General features: G+C 37.6%; 1 protein-coding gene across 3 annotated transcripts in view; it reads left to right on the forward strand.

Annotated features, from left to right (window-relative positions):
- The first annotated feature begins 1,405 nt into the window (after window positions 1–1,405).
- LOC5508071 (tyrosine-protein kinase CSK) overlaps window positions 1,406–23,544 on the forward strand; it is a 30,070-nt gene continuing 7,931 nt past the window's right edge. Inside the window, exons 1-14 of one of the 3 annotated variants that reach the window (XM_048727859.1) lie at window positions 1,406–1,579; window positions 2,079–2,130; window positions 3,815–3,871; window positions 4,026–4,076; window positions 5,745–5,851; window positions 5,941–6,060; window positions 6,284–6,383; window positions 6,776–6,878; window positions 7,146–7,211; window positions 8,938–9,040; window positions 9,405–9,492; window positions 19,915–19,988; window positions 20,141–20,191; window positions 20,527–20,575. In XM_048727859.1, the coding sequence (XP_048583816.1) occupies window positions 2,110–2,130; window positions 3,815–3,871; window positions 4,026–4,076; window positions 5,745–5,851; window positions 5,941–6,060; window positions 6,284–6,383; window positions 6,776–6,878; window positions 7,146–7,211; window positions 8,938–9,040; window positions 9,405–9,492; window positions 19,915–19,988; window positions 20,141–20,191; window positions 20,527–20,575 (990 nt within the window). In that variant the 5' untranslated portion in view covers window positions 1,406–1,579; window positions 2,079–2,109. Of the gene's footprint in view, window positions 1,580–1,614; window positions 1,634–2,078; window positions 2,131–3,814; window positions 3,872–4,025; window positions 4,077–5,744; window positions 5,852–5,940; window positions 6,061–6,283; window positions 6,384–6,775; window positions 6,879–7,145; window positions 7,212–8,937; window positions 9,041–9,404; window positions 9,493–19,914; window positions 19,989–20,140; window positions 20,192–20,526; window positions 20,576–23,544 lie in introns of those variants that run through there. The other 2 variants (XM_048727857.1, XM_048727858.1) reach the window with 2 other exon arrangements.

The following is a 23,544-nucleotide window of genomic DNA, read 5'->3' on the forward strand; positions in this document are numbered from 1 at the left end:
AAAGCGGGTCCAAAAATGTTTACGATGAAAGGTGGTCTAAAAATGTTTACAATGAAGGCGGGTCTAAAAAATGTTTACGATGAAAGGGGGTCTAAAAAATGTTTACGATGAAAGGGGGTCTAAAAAATGTTTACGATGAAAGCGGGTCTAAAAAATGTTTACGATGAAAGCGGGTCTAAAAAATGTTTACGATGAAAGCGGGTCTAAAAAATGTTTACGATAAAAGCGGGTCTAAAAAATGTTTACAATGAAGGGGGGGTCTCTGAAATTTTAAGGTGTCTTGATTATAAATCTTCCCTTTTTTATTACAAGGTGCATCAGCTTTTTTATTACTAAGTGCGTCAGCTTTTTTATTACAGTGCGTCAGCTTTTTTATTACAAAGTGCGTCAGCTTTTTTATTACAAAGTGCAAGTGCGTCAGCTTTTTAGGGACAGTGCAATAACTATCAGAAGATGGGGAGTCAAAACTGAGGAAAACCATTAGGTAAATTCCCCCCCAGTCCCCCCCCCCCCCAGTCCAGCAAACAAGTACCGCTAGAGCAATTGTATCATCGCGCCTCCCGACAACTTCGTTGTTTTGGTGGATTTAAACCATTAGAAGGCACATTTAGACAGCACCCCCTCTCTCTTACAAGACGGTATATTAAACAGCACCCCCTCCCCTCAGGAAATGAAATTAAACAAGCCCCCTTCCCCCCTGAATTATGACTCCCCCTCCAGATAACTATTGCACAGTCTCGAGTTGGATTTATGGCCATGGTTGGTACCCGTGGATCCCGAATTTTTTATTTTCGCATTTTTTTTTATATCAAGAAAATTTAGCCAAAAATTGTCGTTTTAGCCAAACGCAGTCACTTCCACATAAGGAAAGTAATATATTTCTTATTTGGAAAAAACTGCATTAATCTTGTCATTTTTAAGGTGCTACCGTACCGCAGGTGCTTTGTAAACTTTATGACTTGTAATCAGAAGAGAAAAACAGTGACTGTGACCATCTTTTGTCAATGGAGAAAGTTTTGGAAAAGAATCTAAGATTTCTCGGTACCAGACCCCAAAATCGACAACGTTTTTTTCATATGTATTTTTTTATTTTTCGCAATATATTTTTTTAGATATATATGAGTTTTTTTCGATATGAAGTACGTCAACTTAATTAAGTGCTTCAATTGTAAGTAAACTCGTCACCGCAAAGCTGGCAGGCGACACAGGCTACCCAAATCCTCGGAAATGTGACAGCCTGATAGTCAACAAATATACTTATCAAAAAAGAATATACAAGTTTGCTGCAGCTACTTGTGTTATCCAAGCCACTCTCAGATAATATTTGTGCAATATAATATCATATATTCTCATACTTCCGCTTAAAGTAGGGTAGGGCATCAACACAATAGCATTGATCCCCCTCTGGGAAATATTCAGCTTGCTTGTTTCCTGTTGAGAGAACATCACGAACGAGCTCTTCGCCGTTGATTTTACCATAAAAATCATCTAAGAGATGGTAAAAATGCTTGATACATGCTAGAAGTTGCTTCAGCAAATAAAACCTGCATCCTGCGTTAGCTCATCTGTGAAGAATATCGTAAGTTTGAGCATTCAGCGCGTGGATTCCTGCATCCTTCGAATTTTGTTCCAGGTGCCATCCATCTTTTGCATCTAAATTAGTAAATGTTATAAAGTATTTCAAGACGCTGTTACAAAGCGAAAGTCTTGCTTTCACTTGGTGCAATCGCCAAAAATTATAGCTGTAATTAGGCAAAAATAGTGCTCTCTGATGGTGTTTTTTGCATCGACTTCCGTACTGTACGATCAGCTATCCGATCGAACCTCGTTCCATAATAACTCGTAGTTATTAAAATTAAAGCTCCCTTGCTTTGGAATTTCCTTTCAAAAACAGCCCTTTATTAACATTTGTTGATTTTCTCAGACATCCCACTATATTTTTATTCATTTGTCATGTTTTGTATGGTAAACGAAATATATACTTAAGTAAGCTTTAATTTATTGACATTGTTAGGGTTGTCTTTTCCGTGGTAAATTACTCTGAATTATTCTGAATCCTGCCTCTCTTTGTTGTTCAGCTGGTTGGAAGGGTTAAAACCCTATCAAATCATGGCACACCAGAAGTCGAGGGTAAGTCTGCTCTTGCACGACTATATAATGTCAAAATCATTGTTTTAGAGTCAAGTTGTAATGGTACACCATTTTACAATAAATAATAATGTTATATTATAATAAATTTATAATGTAAGCTAAGGTCGTATTTTCTTGTTGCGTCCCTTTCAGATTTTTTAACTGACTGTTGATTTTATTAATTCAGTATGAATTTTGTTTTATTGTATTTATTTTTTCATTTTACTTTTTTAATTTTAAATGATGTGGAATGTAATGTCTGTATTATATTATAATGTTGGTCAGACAGACTCTAATGTTTTAGTCCGATCAAGCCACTGTACACTATATCAGGATAGATAAAAGGGGTCAATATAAGATTCATGCACTAGTCATTTGAACCCCCCACCCCCATGTCCAGGAAAGGGTGGTGGACTAGACAAAGGAACAAATGAAATAAAAGCCCCCCTCCATTCAGAAAACAAGCTGTTGTCAAATGCCCCCACCCCCTTGGGGTGATAATTGTACATTTAAGATGACTTGCCATCCTATAATACAGTATAAATGATACTATTTGCCTTTCTTACACTTCATTTACAGTATACAGTATTCTGTAAAACATGGTCAGCCCTTCCCCTGACAGCTTCTGCATTTTTAAAGATGGTGGAGGGCTATCTCCAATTTTTGTTGTCCCTACCCCTCCTGGGTGGGATAGATAGATAGAGACCTTTATTTAAAATCAAATATATAAAAAGCATGTAAATTATTCAGGGTATTCCATCAGGCACCAAATGGCAACTTGCTATCAATGAGAGCCCTAAAGAATATACATGCCAAAAAGCTATAAAAATACATATATCTATCCCTCCTAACTACACAACTATGATATTATAATACAGTAAAATGATAAAAATGTTTTATATACAATAGAGAAAAATTTGAAATTAATGAGAATACAAATCGTTATAAACAATGCAAATGTAGCAAATTAATTTGTCATGTGATTCGGAAATGAATTTGATTATTTGAAGTAAAATAATTATTGAAAAATTGTGGGCAATGCCCTTTCAAGCACTTTGACTAATTTTAAAATGTGTGTATCACGCCTAGTGACCAACATTGGCCACTTTAGGCTGTCCATGGCAAAGTCACTGTCATCACATTTCATTACAATTCTTCCTGCGCACCTCTAAAGATGTACTGTTAACAGCAACCGCAGCATCCCAAAAAAGAGTAAAAATATTATATTATTGGGTGAATAAGAGATAGATAAATAGTATAAACATTAGAATACGCTAAATTGTATCTAGTGCAGCCTAAAATGCCCACACGCTTCCTTGTTCAACAGATATTTAATGTTATTATTCCAACTGAGTCTCTCATCAAAGACCAAACCCAAATATTCAAAGTGTGGGGACAAGTCCTAGAGTCAAAAACTGTCAATACCTCCACCCCTTCAGGAGAGATTCTGGTTCAAAAGTGCTCTAGCCCCCCACATTAACCCCACACTTCCCTGGGATCTTAGGGATCATAGGGATTGGGTTTCAAATTACTAGTTCAGAAGTAATATCATCTGCCTTTATTTGTTACAATTACCAGATTGAAATACAGATATAAATCTATAACAAGTTTTATGGTATTAACTTATTATACCTTTTCTCACCCCAAAAATATATACAGTATTAAATGAAAATGTTTTTTATAGTGGCCGGCCGGCACAGAGGTGGTCACCAGATATGAGTTTCAAGGTGTCAACAAAGATGTATGTACATAAAACATTACCTCTTGTTCCATCCCCAAGGCCTGTATGTACATGAAACATTAGGTCAAATGTTCCCTCCCCAAGGCCTGATGATGTTTAATGCCAAATCAGTATAAGAAACACAATTCTACAATGTTCTCATTGCTTTGTCTAGGATTTGCCTTTTAAAAAAGGAGAGGTCTTGGTTATTGAACGGGATACTAGAGTAAGTACTGTGTAATGATTGCATTAGACTATTAATGCTATAATGCTCACAGCATTATACATAAGGCACACACTGTCATGTCCACCAAGACAACATATTTAGCATTTTGGCAAATTAGCATGCATGAATTAAAGATTTTATTAAGTGATGCTGTTCTTGTGCAGTGATTGTCTTATGCTTATGACACTCTATATAAAATAAATATATTTTTCTACATTTCAGCAATGCTGCCTTCACCAGCATTGCTAAAATGCCGTATAAATCATCAGTATTGCTGAAGTGTTTTTTTATATATACACAAAACAGATTTTATTAACACATTAACCCCACAACCGGCCTGTACCGGCTTTGGGAAGTACCCACAACCCAAAAAATTAATAAATGCAAACTAAACACAACAAGATGAAGATACTCAGGGATCAGTCTAAGGGATAAATGGTCTTGAAGATATGCATCCAACCAAGGTGTTGGCAACTACTCTTAAAGCCGCATTGTCACCAGTTTACTTCCGGTTGATTATGTAACAATATCCGATGATTTTTAACGAAAAACGCGAAAAATATTTCAAGATATTGAAAGCAGTGTGTTTATTAGAAGTTTCTTTGAGGATGTATTTGATAATTTAGAGCGGATGGCCTGTTCAATATCTGGGATTTTAATAGATTCTTTGGACTTTTAATGGTTGAGGTTTCCGTCGGACCTCCGGAAGTACTGTAAATTGGTGACAATGCGGCCTTAAGCCAAATAATAGCACAGGTTCTTTGACAAATTTCAAATCGAACAAGGAAAGAAAAGTAGAATCACCCCTCTCAATAAAACACTCAAAATACCAAACAAGGGAGAGAGATCAGCAAACACAGCTCAAGACACAAAAAGATACCTTTATTCTGTCATTATTATGTCCACTCCTTGAAGGCTTGTAAAACCATGAAGATGCCTTTACGGATTGCAAAGCATTCTGGGGGATCCAGGGAAAAATTCCTCTCCCCAAAGTCAGATGGTTTTTTATAAGTCTTTTCACCCCGAAGCCAAACAAATCAATTCCAGGTCATACAGACCCAGAATAGCAGTGTAAACAATTTTGGAATCAATTTGGTTTCAGAAAAGACAGCATTTAGGAGAGCTGTGGTGATTCATTAGAAAATTATTTTCTCATCCAGGCAAAGCCAAACAAGAAAAAATCATCATGAATCCACCTTTGCTTGCAAATATCCATAAGCAAAGCACTCAATTATGCCCCAATAGACTTCATGATGTCCTGAGACACTCTCCTAATATGCTCATAGCTGTATTTTTGATGAAAAATACAAGCAACCATCAACTTGTGCTGGCTTCAGCACAATGACGAGGGATTAAAAGTGGGGACCGCAAAGCACTGTTGGAAAGCTTGGATACCGCTGACTAGGTGCAGCTGTGTTTGACTTTGACAGGCTGTATAAAACTCAGAATAGGGGGGGAGGTATCTGTTTTCAGTCTGTTTTTTTTTTGTAAATTCAGCTCCAAAATAGCCAGGAGTCAATGGGTTAATACTAACTTTCAGGACTACTCATTCTTATTGGCTTATGTTCTTCTGTTAAAGAAATGGTTACTGTCGCGTATACTATGTGTTCTCACATCTGTATCATCCACCATACATAACGTGCATGTCTTTATTTTAATCTCATCTAGGACCCTAACTGGTACCGGGCCAGGAACAAGACAGGTGTTATTGGCCTTATTCCTGTCAATTATGTACAAGTCTTAGAAAGGGGTGCAGTCAAGCTGCATGCAATGCCGTAAGTGTCGTAGACCTGCCAATCATCCTACTCTCATGCATGCAAAAAAAATACATGTGGCTACTACTAATATCTCATGTTTCGTGTAGGTGGTTTCATGGGAAAATTGAAAGAGAGAAATCAGAAGAACTGCTTCAACCCAGGACAGATGGTTTATTTCTTGTCAGAGAAAGTCGGAACTATGTAGGAGACTACACACTGTCTGTCTGGTATGTGCTAACTATTTGGTATGCAAGTTGTACTGTATTAAAATAGCATTATCTTACAGTAGGTTGCCCTCTGAGACATGGCATAGTATATGAACAACATATTTTCTTTATCATCTATGAATTTGTTGTTGGCTGTATAGTAAGGGAAATGCTGTTTAAATGACTGGATCATTTTTTTTTTGGAATAATTATTTTTCATTGTCAAAGTGTTTTTTGATTGCAGCTGCAATGGCAAAGTTGAGCATTACAGAGTGATATTCAAAGACAACATGCTTACAGTGGATGAAGAAGAATATTTTGAGAATTTAACAAAATTAGTAGAAGTGAGTTTTCTTTGTTCTCTCTTGCAACCATTCTTTGAACTCTTTGAACTTTTTATTCGGGCTAGTTTATATTTTACTGTTGTTTTGGACTCAATCAGGTTTGACAATTCATTAAAGACTCAGGATTTAGCCTTACTATCTCGTTTATTGAGAGAATTGATAGGAAAGGAAAATACAGCATAACTTGATTAGTGATCGCCAATTTTAACCTATGCAGTGTAAATTATGGAGGGTGATATAAATTACTTTTGTGCTATCTTTGGGTATTTGGTTCCTTTGGGAAGGGCACCAAGTCGTAAGTTTTTACAGCAGAGTGCTGTAAGTTGATACTTTAATTATAAGTTTATGGGTACACTGTAAATGGTTAACTGTATTTTATAATCTCTTTTCAGCATTACCAAAATGACTCTGATGGGTTGTGTACAAGACTGAGACAGCCTGTTAAGAAGTCAGGAAGATATAATTACTCAGTCGACTCTGAGTCCTTTGTCAAAGGTACCAGCATTATCATAATTCCCGTAGTCACAGAAAGTTAGATGATAGAATAATGATTTCTAGCCTGATGCACCATCTTTCACTGACATACTGTTTCCTTGACCCGCTGCCCCCTGATCACCCCTATGGACTCAAAGGCTTGCTGATTCCTGACCCCCAAACAAACTCTTTACTGTAGGAACACTCCGGATTTGATTTATAGCCATTGTCCCACAAATTGGACAATACTTGTTTTTAATACCTTTATCTTTTTTCATTGTTTTACAGAGGGCTGGAGCATTCAGAAGAGTGAACTGATAATCAAAGAGACTATTGGAAAAGGGGAATTTGGAGGTGAGTGAAGCCAAAGACATCACAGAAAAACAAGACACCAAAGAAAACATGATTCCTTACACAGGGCTTCTGGAATAACGCACTTGTTCGGAAGCGCGTAATTTGGCTTTCTCTGTGTAATCCGCGTAATTCACAAATTTCCACGTAATCCCGCATAATTTGGCTAAATTTTGAAAAACAAAACATTTAAGTCCACAGCCGATATGTTCTTTTAGGGTTTTTACCTCTATTTCTTGTAAAAAAGACAGATATTCTTCGTAAGAGTGCGATATTTCGAACTGAATTTCGAAAACAAATAAAATGACTAGGCGTTCTTTGCTAAACCGCGAAGGCCTAGGACTAATAATAAAATGCCTTAATTGGCTGGTGGCTAGGAGCCAATGAAATCTTGCCTAAGATATTTTCGCATAAAAAAATAAACCTTTTCAAGTTATTTCGTGCTTTCCTTCGGTACAAAATGAAATTTGGGCATAACAGTTGATATTCCGTGTAATTTAGCGCGTAATTCAGTAAAAAATCCTGCAAAATTTTAATTTTTAAAGAAAAATGTATTGCAAAATCCAGCGTAATTTAGTGCCTAATGATTGATTTTTTGCGTAATTTAGCAAAGAATCCTGCGTAATTTTGAGTTTTTTCCGCGTATTTCCAGAAGCCCTGCTTACAATGGCCTGATGGGACTGATTTATCCTATTTAAAACAGGAATACCATAAAAACACATATTTTGGCTTTTTCTGTATTTTTTTCTATTATCATCCTTTCGTTATTTATGAACCCAGGGACTAAAGCTACAAATTTCAAGACACTTTTAAAAAAATGCATCAACATTGTTGCTTTTACAGTGGATTTGACTATGATGTTCCTTTCTCCAGGCGAAAAAAACGTAAAATGTTTAAGAAATTGCCCCTATCTAACTAAATCTGGTCGCCCAAGCGCAATTTTGACCTCAGTACAACAATATTGTGATTCTGTACAGTAAATCAATTTTTTTGACTTGACAGATCTTGTAAAAGGCATGACAACAGTCTTACACAGAGTACAGTTACAACATTATTATTTTGTAAAAGTTAATAATGAACCTGACACCGAACCTATCCTCTACTGTTTATCTTAAAACATAGGACATCTTTGCAACAATACCCCGATTTTACATACATTTTCTTTCTCCTGAAGGCATATCATAAAATACAGGTTCTACTGTACCTGCTAAGTACTTAATATTTTTATGTCATGCAAAAACAGAATGTTTAACAGGTCTCCTATACCTACATGGATTGCATTAGTAAACAATAACTCCCCAATGCAATACATACAATAGATGTAAACATCTATGTTGTATAATTAGAGGTTATAGCATGGCACGAGAGAAATTTAGTGATTAAATGTCCCCGCAACCAAGGAATGATTAGTTAAAGTCCCTACGCCACAGGCCGGAAATAAACTGAAGAAATAAAGTAATGTTACTGTAGGTTGGATGAGCGAACATGGTTCAGTGGATCAGGGCATTGCATACGCATTCTTCTTTTTATGACCATCACATTTTCACTGACAATTCTCAAATCAAACATAGTTGATTCACATAGTTGCTCTACATAACTACAGTTTAGTATTTTGACGTCATTAGCAGGCATGCATACAGCAATTAAAATTAGAAGAAATTTAGAAGACAAAATTTGTTTTAGTACTTTATCTGACGTTTATAATTATTTTTGCCTTCCTGTCTTTTAGATGTTTTACTAGGTACCTATCGAGGTAAGCAAGTGGCACTCAAATGTCTGAAGGACGACACACGAGCCGCTCAACAGTTTTTAGCTGAAGCTTCTATCATGACGTAAGTATGGTTTGTTTGTTTCAAAGATGCAATTAAACCCAACTGGTGGAAAGATGTCTTGAGATAAATGTGCACATATATTTATATCACTGTTGTCAATATAAAGTCAATATCAATGTAGTATATGTAGTAAGTATTCAAGGGTGCCAATGTCAGTGCTTCAGGCATCAATCAGCTTACTCTTGATCCCAGCTAGAAAATGTTGTTGGAAGGGGAGGCCACATACAGTATACGTTTAATTCTTATTATTCTAAAATGATAACAATTTTGCTTTTATTGTTTTTGTTTGAAAGCCATGCACTCTTTTCATGTTTACCTGTTTGTCAGCTAGCTCGTATTTTGCAGTTCTATTTTTTTCCTGCAGAGCCCTAAGCCATAAGAATCTAGTCCAGCTATTGGGTGTGTCACTAGACGGGGGGACAACATACATCGTGACCGAATACTGTGCTAAGGTAATACAATTACATACATCGTGACTGAATACTGTGCTAAGGTAACACAATTACATACATCGTGACTGAATACTGTGCTAAGGTAACACAATTACATACATCGTGACTGAACACTGTGCTAAGGTAACACAATTACATACATTGTGACCGAATACTGTGCTAAGGTAACACAATTACATACATTGTGACCGAATACTGTGCTAAGGTAACACAATTACATACATTGTGACCGAATACTGTGCTAAGGTAACACAATTACATACATCGTGACTGAATACTGTGCTAAGGTAACACACTTACATACATCGTGACTGAATACTGTGCTAAGGTAACACAATTACATACATCGTGACTGAATACTGTGCTAAGGTAACACAATTACATGCATTGTGACTGAACACTGTGCTAAGGTAACACAATTACATACATCGTGACTGAATACTGTGCTAAGGTAATACAATTACATACATTGAGACCGAATACTGTGCTAAGGTAACACAATTACATACATCGTGACTGAACACTGTGCTAAGGTAACACAATTACATACATCGTGACTGAACACTGTGCTAAGGTAACACAATTACATACATTGTGACCGAATACTGTGCTAAGGTAACACAATTACATACATTGTGACCGAATACTGTGCTAAGGTAACACAATTACATACATCGTGACTGAATACTGTGCTAAGGTAACACAATTACATGCATTGTGACTGAACACTGTGCTAAGGTAACACAATTACATACATCGTGACTGAATACTGTGCTAAGGTAATACAATTACATACATTGAGACCGAATACTGTGCTAAGGTAATACAATTACATACATCGTGACTGAACACTGTGCTAAGGTAACACAATTACATACATCGTGACTGAACACTGTGCTAAGGTAACACAATTACATACATTGTGACCGAATACTGTGCTAAGGTAACACAATTACATACATCGTGACTGAATACTGTGCTAAGGTAACACAATTACATGCATTGTGACCGAATACTGTGCTAAGGTAACACAATTACATACATCGTGACTGAATACTGTGCTAAGGTAACACAATTACATACATCGTGACTGAATACTGTGCTAAGGTAACACAATTACATGCATTGTGACTGAATACTGTGCTAAGGTAACACACTTACATACATCGTGACTGAACACTGTGCTAAGGTAACACAATTACATACATTGTGACTGAATACTGTGCTAAGGTAACACAATTACATACACTGTGACTGAACACTGTGCTAAGGTAACACAATTACATACATCGTGACTGAATACTGTGCTAAGGTAACACAATTACATACATTGTGACTGAATACTGTGCTAAGGTAACACAATTACATACATCGTGACTGAATACTGTGCTAAGGTAATACAATTACATACATTGAGACCGAATACTGTGCTAAGGTAACACAATTACATACATCGTGACTGAACACTGTGCTAAGGTAACACAATTACATACATCGTGACTGAACACTGTGCTAAGGTAACACAATTACATACATCGTGACTGAATACTGTGCTAAGGTAACACAATTACATACATCGTGACCGAATACTGTGCTAAGGTAACACAATTACATGCATTGTGACCGAATACTGTGCTAAGGTAACACAATTACATACATCGTGACTGAATACTGTGCTAAGGTAACACAATTACATACATCGTGACTGAATACTGTGCTAAGGTAACACAATTACATGCATTGTGACTGAATACTGTGCTAAGGTAACACACTTACATACATCGTGACTGAATACTGTGCTAAGGTAACACACTTACATACATCGTGACTGAATACTGTGCTAAGGTAACACAATTACATACATCGTGACTGAATACTGTGCTAAGGTAACACAATTACATACATTGTGACTGAATACTGTGCTAAGGTAACACAATTACATACATTATGACTGAATACTGTGCTAAGGTAACACAATTACATACATTGTGACCGAATACTGTGCTAAGGTAACACAATTACATGCATTGTGACTGAATACTGTGCTAAGGTAACACAATTACATACACTGTGACCGAATACTGTGCTAAGGTAACACAATTACATACATTGTGACTGAATACTGTGCTAAGGTAACACACTTACATACATCGTGACTGAACACTGTGCTAAGGTAACACACTTACATACATCGTGACTGAATACTGTGCTAAGGTAACACAATTACATGCATTGTGACTGAATACTGTGCTAAGGTAACACACTTACATACATCGTGACTGAATACTGTGCTAAGGTAACACACTTACATACATCGTGACTGAATACTGTGCTAAGGTAACACAATTACATACATTGTGACTGAATACTGTGCTAAGGTAACACAATTACATACACTGTGACCGAATACTGTGCTAAGGTAACACAATTACATACATCGTGACTGAATACTGTGCTAAGGTAACACAATTACATACATTGTGACTAAATACTGTGCTAAGGTAACACAATTACATACATTGTGACTGAATACTGTGCTAAGGTAACACAATTACATACATTGTGACTTAATACTGTTCTAAGGTAACACAATTACATACATTGTGACTTAATACTGTGCTAAGGTAACACAATTACATACATCGTGACTGAATACTGTGCTAAGGTAACACAATTACATACATCGTGACTGAATACTGTGCTAAGGTAACACAATTACATGCATTGTGACTGAATACTGTGCTAAGGTAACACACTTACATACATCGTGACTGAACACTGTGCTAAGGTAACACAATTACATACATTGTGACTGAATACTGTGCTAAGGTAACACAATTACATACACTGTGACTGAACACTGTGCTAAGGTAACACAATTACATACATCGTGACTGAATACTGTGCTAAGGTAACACAATTACATGCATTGTGACTGAACACTGTGCTAAGGTAACACAATTACATACATTGTGACCGAATACTGTGCTAAGGTAACACAATTACATGCATTGTGACTGAATACTGTGCTAAGGTAACACAATTACATACACTGTGACCGAATACTGTGCTAAGGTAACACAATTACATACATCGTGACTGAATACTGTGCTAAGGTAACACAATTACATACATCGTGACTGAATACTGTGCTAAGGTAACACAATTACATACATTGTGACTGAATACTGTGCTAAGGTAACACAATTACATACATTGTGACTTAATACTGTTCTAAGGTAACACAATTACATACATTGTGACTTAATACTGTGCTAAGGTAACACAATTACATACATTATGACTTAATACTGTTCTAAGGTAACACAATTACATGCATTGTGACTGAACACTGTGCTAAGGTAACACAATTACATACATCGTGACTGAATACTGTGCTAAGGTAATACAATTACATACATTGAGACCGAATACTGTGCTAAGGTAACACAATTACATACATCGTGACTGAAGACTGTGCTAAGGTAACACAATTACATACATCGTGACCGAATACTGTGCTAAGGTAACACAATTACATACATTGTGACTGAATACTGTGCTAAGGTAACACAATTACATACATCGTGACTGAATACTGTGCTAAGGTAACACAATTACATACATTGTGACTGAATACTGTGCTAAGGTAACACAATTACATACATCGTGACTTAATACTGTGCTAAGGTAACACAATTACATACATCGTGACTGAACACTGTGCTAAGGTAACACACTTACATACATCGTGACTGAACACTGTGCTAAGGTAACACAATTACATACATTGTGACTGAATACTGTGCTAAGGTAACACAATTACATACACTGTGACTGAACACTGTGCTAAGGTAACACAATTACATACATTGTGACTGAATACTGTGCTAAGGTAACACAATTACATACATTGTGACTTAATACTGTGCTAAGGTAACACAATTACATACATTATGACTTAATACTGTTCTAAGGTAACACAATTACATACATTGTGACTGAATGCTGTGCTAAAGTAACACAATTACATACATCGTGACTGAATACTGTGCTAAGGTAACACAATTACATACATTGTGACTGAATACTGTGCTAAGGTAACACACTTACATACATTGTGACTGAACACTGTGCTAAGGTAACACACTTACATACATCGTGACTGAATACTGTGCTAAGGTAACACAATTACATACATCGTGACCGAATACTGTGCTAAGGTAACACAATTACATACATTGTGACTGAATACTGTGCTAAGGTAACACAATTACATACATTGTGACTGAATACTGTGCTAAGGTAACACAATTACATACATTGTGACTTAATACTGTGCTAAGGTAACACAATTACATACATTATGACTTAATACTGTTCTAAGGTAACACAATTACATACATTGTGACTGAATGCTGTGCTAAAGTAACACAATTACATACATCGTGACTGAATACTGTGCTAAGGTAACACAATTACATACATTGTGACTGAATACTGTGCTAAGGTAACACAATTACATACATTGTGACTTAATACTGTTCTAAGGTAACACAATTACATACATTGTGACTTAATACTGTGCTAAGGTAACACAATTACATACATTATGACTTAATACTGTTCTAAGGTAACACAATTACATGCATTGTGACTGAACACTGTGCTAAGGTAACACAATTACATACATCGTGACTGAATACTGTGCTAAGGTAATACAATTACATACATTGAGACCGAATACTGTGCTAAGGTAACACAATTACATACATCGTGACTGAAGACTGTGCTAAGGTAACACAATTACATACATCGTGACCGAATACTGTGCTAAGGTAACACAATTACATACATTGTGACTGAATACTGTGCTAAGGTAACACAATTACATACATCGTGACTGAATACTGTGCTAAGGTAACACAATTACATACATTGTGACTGAATACTGTGCTAAGGTAACACAATTACATACATCGTGACTTAATACTGTGCTAAGGTAACACAATTACATACATCGTGACTGAACACTGTGCTAAGGTAACACACTTACATACATCGTGACTGAACACTGTGCTAAGGTAACACAATTACATACATTGTGACTGAATACTGTGCTAAGGTAACACAATTACATACACTGTGACTGAACACTGTGCTAAGGTAACACAATTACATACATCGTGACTGAATACTGTGCTAAGGTAACACACTTACATACATCGTGACTGAATACTGTGCTAAGGTAACACAATTACATACATTGTGACCGAATACTGTGCTAAGGTAACACAATTACATACATTGTGACTGAATACTGTGCTAAGGTAACACAATTACATACATTGTGACTTAATACTGTGCTAAGGTAACACAATTACATACATTATGACTTAATACTGTTCTAAGGTAACACAATTACATACATTGTGACTGAATGCTGTGCTAAAGTAACACAATTACATACATCGTGACTGAATACTGTGCTAAGGTAACACACTTACATACATTGTGACTGAACACTGTGCTAAGGTAACACACTTACATACATCGTGACTGAATACTGTGCTAAGGTAACACAATTACATACATCGTGACCGAATACTGTGCTAAGGTAACACAATTACATACATTGTGACTGAATACTGTGCTAAGGTAACACAATTACATACATTGTGACTGAATACTGTGCTAAGGTAACACAATTACATACATTGTGACTTAATACTGTGCTAAGGTAACACAATTACATACATTATGACTTAATACTGTTCTAACGTAACACAATTACATACATTGTGACTGAATGCTGTGCTAAAGTAACACAATTACATACATCGTGACTGAATACTGTGCTAAGGTAACACAATTACATACATTGTGACTGAATACTGTGCTAAGGTAACACACTTACATACATTGTGACTGAACACTGTGCTAAGGTAACACACTTACATACATCGTGACTGAATACTGTGCTAAGGTAACACAATTACATACATCGTGACCGAATACTGTGCTAAGGTAACACAATTACATACATTGTGACTGAATACTGTGCTAAGGTAACACAATTACATACATTGTGACTGAATACTGTGCTAAGGTAACACAATTACATACATTGTGACTTAATACTGTGCTAAGGTAACACAATTACATACATTATGACTTAATACTGTTCTAAGGTAACACAATTACATACATTGTGACTGAATGCTGTGCTAAAGTAACACAATTACATACATCGTGACTGAATACTGTGCTAAGGTAACACAATTACATACATTGTGACTGAATACTGTGCTAAGGTAACACACTTACATACATTGTGACTGAACACTGTGCTAAGGTAACACACTTACATACATCGTGACTGAATACTGTGCTAAGGTAACACAATTACATACATCGTGACTGAATACTGTGCTAAGGTAACACAATTACATGCATTGTGACTGAACACTGTGCTAAGGTAACACAATTACATACATCGTGACTGAATACTGTGCTAAGGTAATACAATTACATACATTGAGACCGAATACTGTGCTAAGGTAACACAATTACATACATCGTGACTGAACACTGTGCTAAGGTAACACAATTACATACATCGTGACTGAACACTGTGCTAAGGTAACACAATTGCATACATTGTGACCGAATACTGTGCTAAGGTAACACAATTACATACATTGTGACCGAATACTGTGCTAAGGTAACACAATTACATGCATTGTGACCGAATACTGTGCTAAGGTAACACAATTACATACATCGTGACTGAATACTGTGCTAAGGTAACACAATTACATACATCGTGACTGAATACTGTGCTAAGGTAACACAATTACATACATCGTGACTGAATACTGTGCTAAGGTAACACAATTACATGCATTGTGACTGAATACTGTGCTAAGGTAACACACTTACATACATCGTGACTGAACACTGTGCTAAGGTAACACAATTACATACATTGTGACTGAATACTGTGCTAAGGTAACACAATTACATACACTGTGACTGAACACTGTGCTAAGGTAACACAATTACATACATCGTGACTGAATACTGTGCTAAGGTAACACAATTACATACATTGTGACTGAATACTGTGCTAAGGTAACACAATTACATACACTGTGACTGAACACTGTGCTAAGGTAACACACTTACATACATCGTGACTGAATACTGTGCTAAGGTAACACAATTACATACATCGTGACTGAATACTGTTCTAAGGTAACACAATTACATACATTGTGACTGAACACTGTGCTAAGGTAACACAATTACATACATTGTGACCGAATACTGTGCTAAGGTAACACAATTACATACATTGTGACTGAACACTGTGCTAAGGTAACACAATTACATACATCGTGACTGAATACTGTGCTAAGGTAACACAATTACATACATTGTGACTGAATACTGTGCTAAGGTAACACACTTACATACATCGTGACTGAATACTGTGCTAAGGTAACACAATTACATACATTGTGACTGAATACTGTGCTAAGGTAACACAATTACATACATTGTGACTGAATACTGTGCTAAGGTAACACAATTACATACATTGTGACTGAATACTGTGCTAAGGTAACACAATTACATACACTGTGACCGAATACTGTGCTAAGGTGACACAATTACATACATCGTGACTGAACACTGTGCTAAGGTGACACAATTACATACATCGTGACTGAATACTGTGCTAAGGTAACACAATTACATACATCGTGACTGAATACTGTGCTAAGGTAACACAATTACATACATTGTGACTGAATACTGTGCTAAGGTAACACAATTACATACATTGTGACTGAATACTGTTCTAAGGTAACACAATTACATACATTGTGACTTAATACTGTGCTAAGGTAACACAATTACATACATTGTGACTTAATACTGTGCTAAGGTAACACAATTACATACATTATGACTTAATACTGTTCTAAGGTAACACAATTACATACATTGTGACTGAATACTGTGCTAAGGTAACACAATTACATACACTGTGACCGAATACTGTGCTAAGGTAACACAATTACATACATCGTGACTGAACACTGTGCTAAGGTGACACAATTACATACATCGTGACTGAATACTGTGCTAAGGTAACACAATTACATACATCGTGACTGAATACTGTGCTAAGGTAACACAATTACATACATTGTGACTGAATACTGTGCTAAGGTAACACAATTACATACATCGTGACTGAATACTGTGCTAAGGTAACACACTTACATACATCGTGACCGAATACTGTGCTAAGGTAACACAATTACATGCATTGTGACTGAATACTGTGCTAAGGTGACACAATTACATACATCGTGACTTAATACTGTGCTAAGGTAACACAATTACATACATCGTGACTGAACACTGTGCTAAGGTGACACAATTACATACATCGTGACTGAATACTGTGCTAAGGTAACACAATTACATACATCGTGACTGAATACTGTGCTAAGGTAACACAATTACATACATTGTGACCGAATACTGTGCTAAGGTAACACAATTACATACATTGTGACTGAATACTGTGCTAAGGTAACACAATTACATACATTGTGACTGAATACTGTGCTAAGGTAACACAATTACATACATCGTGACTGAACACTGTGCTAAGGTAACACAATTACATACATTGTGACTTAATACTGTTCTAAGGTAACACAATTACATACATTGTGACTTAATACTGTGCTAAGGTAACACAATTACATACATTGTGACTTAATACTGTGCTAAGGTAACACAATTACATACATTATGACTTAATACTGTTCTAAGGTAACACAATTACATACATTGTGACTGAATGCTGTGCTAAAGTAACACAATTACATACATTGTGACCGAATACTGTGCTAAGGTAACACAATTACATACATTGTGACTGAATACTGTGCTAAGGTAACACAATTACATACATTGTGACTGAATACTGTGCTAAGGTAACACAATTACATACACTGTGACTGAATACTGTGCTAAGGTAACACAATTACAAGTATTGTGACTTAATACTGTTCTAAGGTAACACAATTACATACATTGTGACTTAATACTGTGCTAAGGTAACACAATTACATACATTGTGACTTAATACTGTGCTAAGGTAACACAATTACATACATTATGACTTAATACTGTTCTAAGGTAACACAATTACATACATTGTGACTGAATGCTGTGCTAAAGTAACACAATTACATACATCGTGACTGAATACTGTGCTAAGGTAATACAATTACATACATCGTGACTGAATACTGTTCTAAGGTAACACAATTACATACATTGTGACTGAATACTGTGCTAAGGTAACACAATACATACATTGTGACTGAATACTGTGCTAACACAATTATATACATCATGACCGAATTTTTTGCTAAGGTAACACAATTACCTTCATCGTGACTAAAGTTAAGGCAGCATTTGAGAAGTTACGCGTGGTGTGAGCCCATTTGAGAAGTCACAAGTGGTGTGAGCCCATTTGAGAAGTCACAAGTGGTGTGAGCCCATTTGAGAAGTCACGAGTGGTGTGAATCCATTTGAGAAGTCACGAGTGGTGTGAGCCCATTTGAGAAGTCACAAGTGGTGTGAGCCCATTTGAGAAGTCTCAAGTGGTGTGAGCCCATTTGAGAAGTCACGAGTGGTGTGAGCCCATTTGAGAAGTCAAGAGTGGTGTGAATCCATTTGAGAAGTCACGAGTGGTGTGAGCCCATTTGAGAAGTCATAAGTGGTGTGAGTCCATTTGAGAAGTCACAAGTGGTGTGAGCCCATTTGAGAAGTCAAGAGTGGTGTGAATCCATTTGAGAAGTCACGAGTGGTGTGAGCCCATTTGAGAAGTCACGAGTGGTGTGAGTCCATTTGAGAAGTCACGAGTGGTGTGAGCCCATTTGAGAAGTCAAGAGTGGTGTGAGCCCATTTGAGAACTCACGAGTGGTGTGAGCCCATTTGAGAAGTCATGAGTGGTGTTAGTCCATTTGAGAAGTCACGAGTGGTGTGAGTCCATTTGAGAAGTCACGAGTGGTGTGAGCCCATTTGAGAAGTCACGAGTGGTGTGAATCCATTTGAGAAGTCGCGAGTGGTGTGAGCCCATGAAGGCTCTTGGGTAAGCAGCTGGTGGTTTGCAAATGTGTTAGCACAAATGCTGTTTAATTTTCAAAAGGAGAAATGAAAACCTTGTGGGCCTTTGTGAAATGCTAAATTGTTAAATCAGTAACCATTTTTTGGAGAGCCTCCCTTGCATGCATCCGCCCCAGTTCTCTGATAACATGTAGAGCATGTAGTTTTTTTATCATTGCTGATTGGCTTGCTTGCTTGCTCAGTGTTTATCGCTGCTTTCAGGGAAGCTTAATAGACTATCTGCGATCAAGAGGGCGGACCGTCATCGGCGCCAAAGATCTTGTTGGATTTGCCAGGTACTTTTCACAATGCCCGCCCTGCAATCTTTGTTTTGCTTGCCATATATACTGTACGGACCAGCTGCTAGTTGGGGAAAAGCCCTTACGCAGGGCCTCATCTAAGTCCTTGTATGTAAGGACACCAGCTTATTGTTTGTGTACACTTACAGGGATGTTGCCGCCGGCATGCAGTATTTGGAGTCCAAGAACCTTGTCCATAGGTACTCCTTGTCCATAGGTGCTCCTTGTCCTTATCAGTAATGCCCCAGAGGCAACAGTACTCTTGGCGAATAGTTACAAATAAGCAAAGTGTTTCTAATTACAGAGCCTGTGTTTATTACTTTAATGGCAGAACTATGAAGCTTCCATTTTTGCCATCATTGAAGACACCTTATATTTGAACTGATTTATATGGATGTTCGATTTAAAAACATTTATGACGTTTATCTTAAAAAATATTGATGATATTCGTTGTTTAATGGGGGTTACCTCTAATAAGTGTGGACGATGTTCGGTTTAATGGAGTTTTTCTAATGTGATTTTGGTGTGTTTCTAGGGATCTGGCTGCAAGGAATGTCCTGATTCACGAGGATGGCACGGCGAAGGTAATGATAACCTACGGAAAACCCAATGATAACCTACAAGCCTAGTATGGTCATGATATCCTACAGGCCTAGTACGGTAATGATAACCTACAGGCCTAGTACGGTAATGATAACCTACAGGCGTAGTACGGTAATGATAACCTACAGGCCTAGTACGGTAATGATAACCTACAGGCCTAGTACGGTAATGATAACCTACAGGCCTAGTATGGTCATGATATCCTACAGGCGTAGTACGGTAATGATAACCTACAGGCCTAGTACGGTAATGATAACCTACAGGCGTAGTATGGTCATGATATCCTACAGGCCTAGTAGGGCAATGATAACCTACAGGCCTAGTATGGTAATGATAACCTACAGGCGTAGTACGGTAATGATAACCTACAGGCCTAGTACGGTATTGATAAACTACAGGCCTAGTACGGTATTGATAACCTACAGGTCTAGTACGGTAATGATAACCTACAGGCGTAGTACGGTAATGATAACCTACAGGCCTAGTACGGTAATGATAACCTACAGGCGTAGTACGGTAATGATAACCTACAGGCCTAGTACGGCAATGATAACCTACAGGCCTAGTACGGTAATGATAACCTACAGGCGTAGTACGGTAATGATAACCTACAGGCCTAGTACGGTATTGATAACCTACAGGCCTAGTACGGTATTGATAACCTACAGGCCTAGTACGGTAATGATAACCTACAGGCGTAGTACGGTAATGATAACCTACAGGCCTAGTACGGTATTGATAACCTACAGGCCTAGTACGGTAATGATAACCTACAGGCCTAGTACGGTAATGATAACCTACAGGCGTAGTACGGTAATGATAACCTACAGGCGTAGTACGGTAATGATAACCTACAGGCCTAGTACGGTATTGATAACCTACAGGCCTAGTACGGTAATGATAACTGATAGGCCTAGTACGGTAATGATAACCTACAGGCCTAGTACGGTATTGATAACCTACAGGCCTAGTACGGTATTGATAACCTACAGGCGTAGTACGGTAATGATAACCTACAGGCCTAGTACGGTAATGATAACCTACAGGCGTAGTACGGTAATGATAACCTACAGGCGTAGTACGGTAATGATAACCTACAGGCCTAGTACGGTAATGATAACCTACAGGCCTAGTACGGCAATGATAACTGATAGGCCTAGTACGGTAATGATAACCTACAGGCCTAGTACGGTAATGATAACCTACAGGCCTAGTACGGTAATGATAACTGATAGGCCTAGTACGGTAATGATAACCTACAGGCCTAGTACGGTATTGATAACCTACAGGCGTAGTACGGTAATGATAACCTACAGGCCTAGTACGGTATTGATAACCTACAGGCCTAGTACGGTAATGATAACCTACAGGCCTAGTACGGTAATGATAACCTACAGGCCTAGTACGGTAATGATAACCTACAGGCCTAGTACGGTAATGATAACCTACAGGCCTAGTACGGTAATGATAACCTACAGGCCTAGTACAGTAATGATAACCTACAGGCCTAGTACAGTAATGATAACCTACAGGCCTAGTACGGTAATGATAACTGATAGGCCTAGTACGGTAATGAAAACCTACAGGCCTAAGACGGTATTGTTAACCTACAGGCCTAGTACGGTAATGATAACCTACAGGCCTAGTACGGTATTGGTAACCTACAGGCCCAGTACGGCAATGATAACCTACAGGCCTAGTACGGCAATGATAACCTACAGGCCTAGTACGGTAATGATAACCTACAGGCCTAGTACGGTAATGATAACCTACAGGCCTAGTACGGTAATGATAACCTACAGGCCTAGTACGGTAATGATAACCTACAGGCCTAGTACAGTAATGATAACCTACAGGCCTAGTACGGTAATGATAACCTACAGGCCTAGTACGGTAATGATAACTGATAGGCCTAGTACGGTAATGATAACCTACAGGCCTAGTACGGTATTGATAACCTACAGGCCTAGTACGGTAATGATAACCTACAGGCCTAGTACGGTAATGATAACCTACAGGCCTAGTACGGTAATGATAACCTACAGGCCTAGTACGGTAATGATAACCTACAGGCCTAGTACGGTATTGATAACCTACAGGCCTAGTACGGTAATGATAACCTACAGGCCTAGTACGGTATTAATAACCTACAGGCCTAGTACGGTAATGATAACCTACAGGCCTAGTATGGTCATGATATCCTACAGGCCTAGTATGGTCATGATAACCTACAGGCCTAGTACGGTAATGATAACCTACAGGCGTAGTACGGTAATGATAACCTACAGGCCTAGTACGGTATTGATAACCTACAGGCCTAGTACGGTATTGATAACCTACAGGCCTAGTACGGTAATGATAACCTACAGGCGTAGTACGGTAATGATAACCTACAGGCCTAGTACGGTATTGATAACCTACAGGCCTAGTACGGTATTGATAACCTACAGGCCTATTACGGTAATGATAACCTACAGGCCTAGTACGGTAATGATAACCTACAGGCCTAGTACGGTATTGATAACCTACAGGCATAGTACGGTAATGATAACCTACAGGCCTAGTACGGTAATGATAACCTACAGGCCTAGTACGGCAATGATAACCTACAGGCGTAGTACGGTAATGATAACCTACAGGCCTAGTACGGTATTGATAACCTACAGGCCTAGTACGGTATTGATAACCTACAGGCCTAGTACGGTAATGATAACCTACAGGCCTAGTACGGTATTGATAACCTACAGGCCTAGTACGGTAATGATAACTGATAGGCCTAGTACGGTAATGATAACCTACAGGCCTAGTACGGTAATGATAACCTACAGGCGTAGTACGGTAATGATAACTGATAGGCCTAGTACGGTAATGATAACCTACAGGCCTAGTACGGTATTGATAACCTACAGGCGTAGTACGGTAATGATAACCTACAGGCCTAGTACAGTAT

This window comes from Nematostella vectensis, chromosome 5 (genome assembly GCF_932526225.1).
Source record: "Nematostella vectensis chromosome 5, jaNemVect1.1, whole genome shotgun sequence".
Lineage (NCBI taxonomy): Eukaryota > Metazoa > Cnidaria > Anthozoa > Actiniaria > Edwardsiidae > Nematostella > Nematostella vectensis.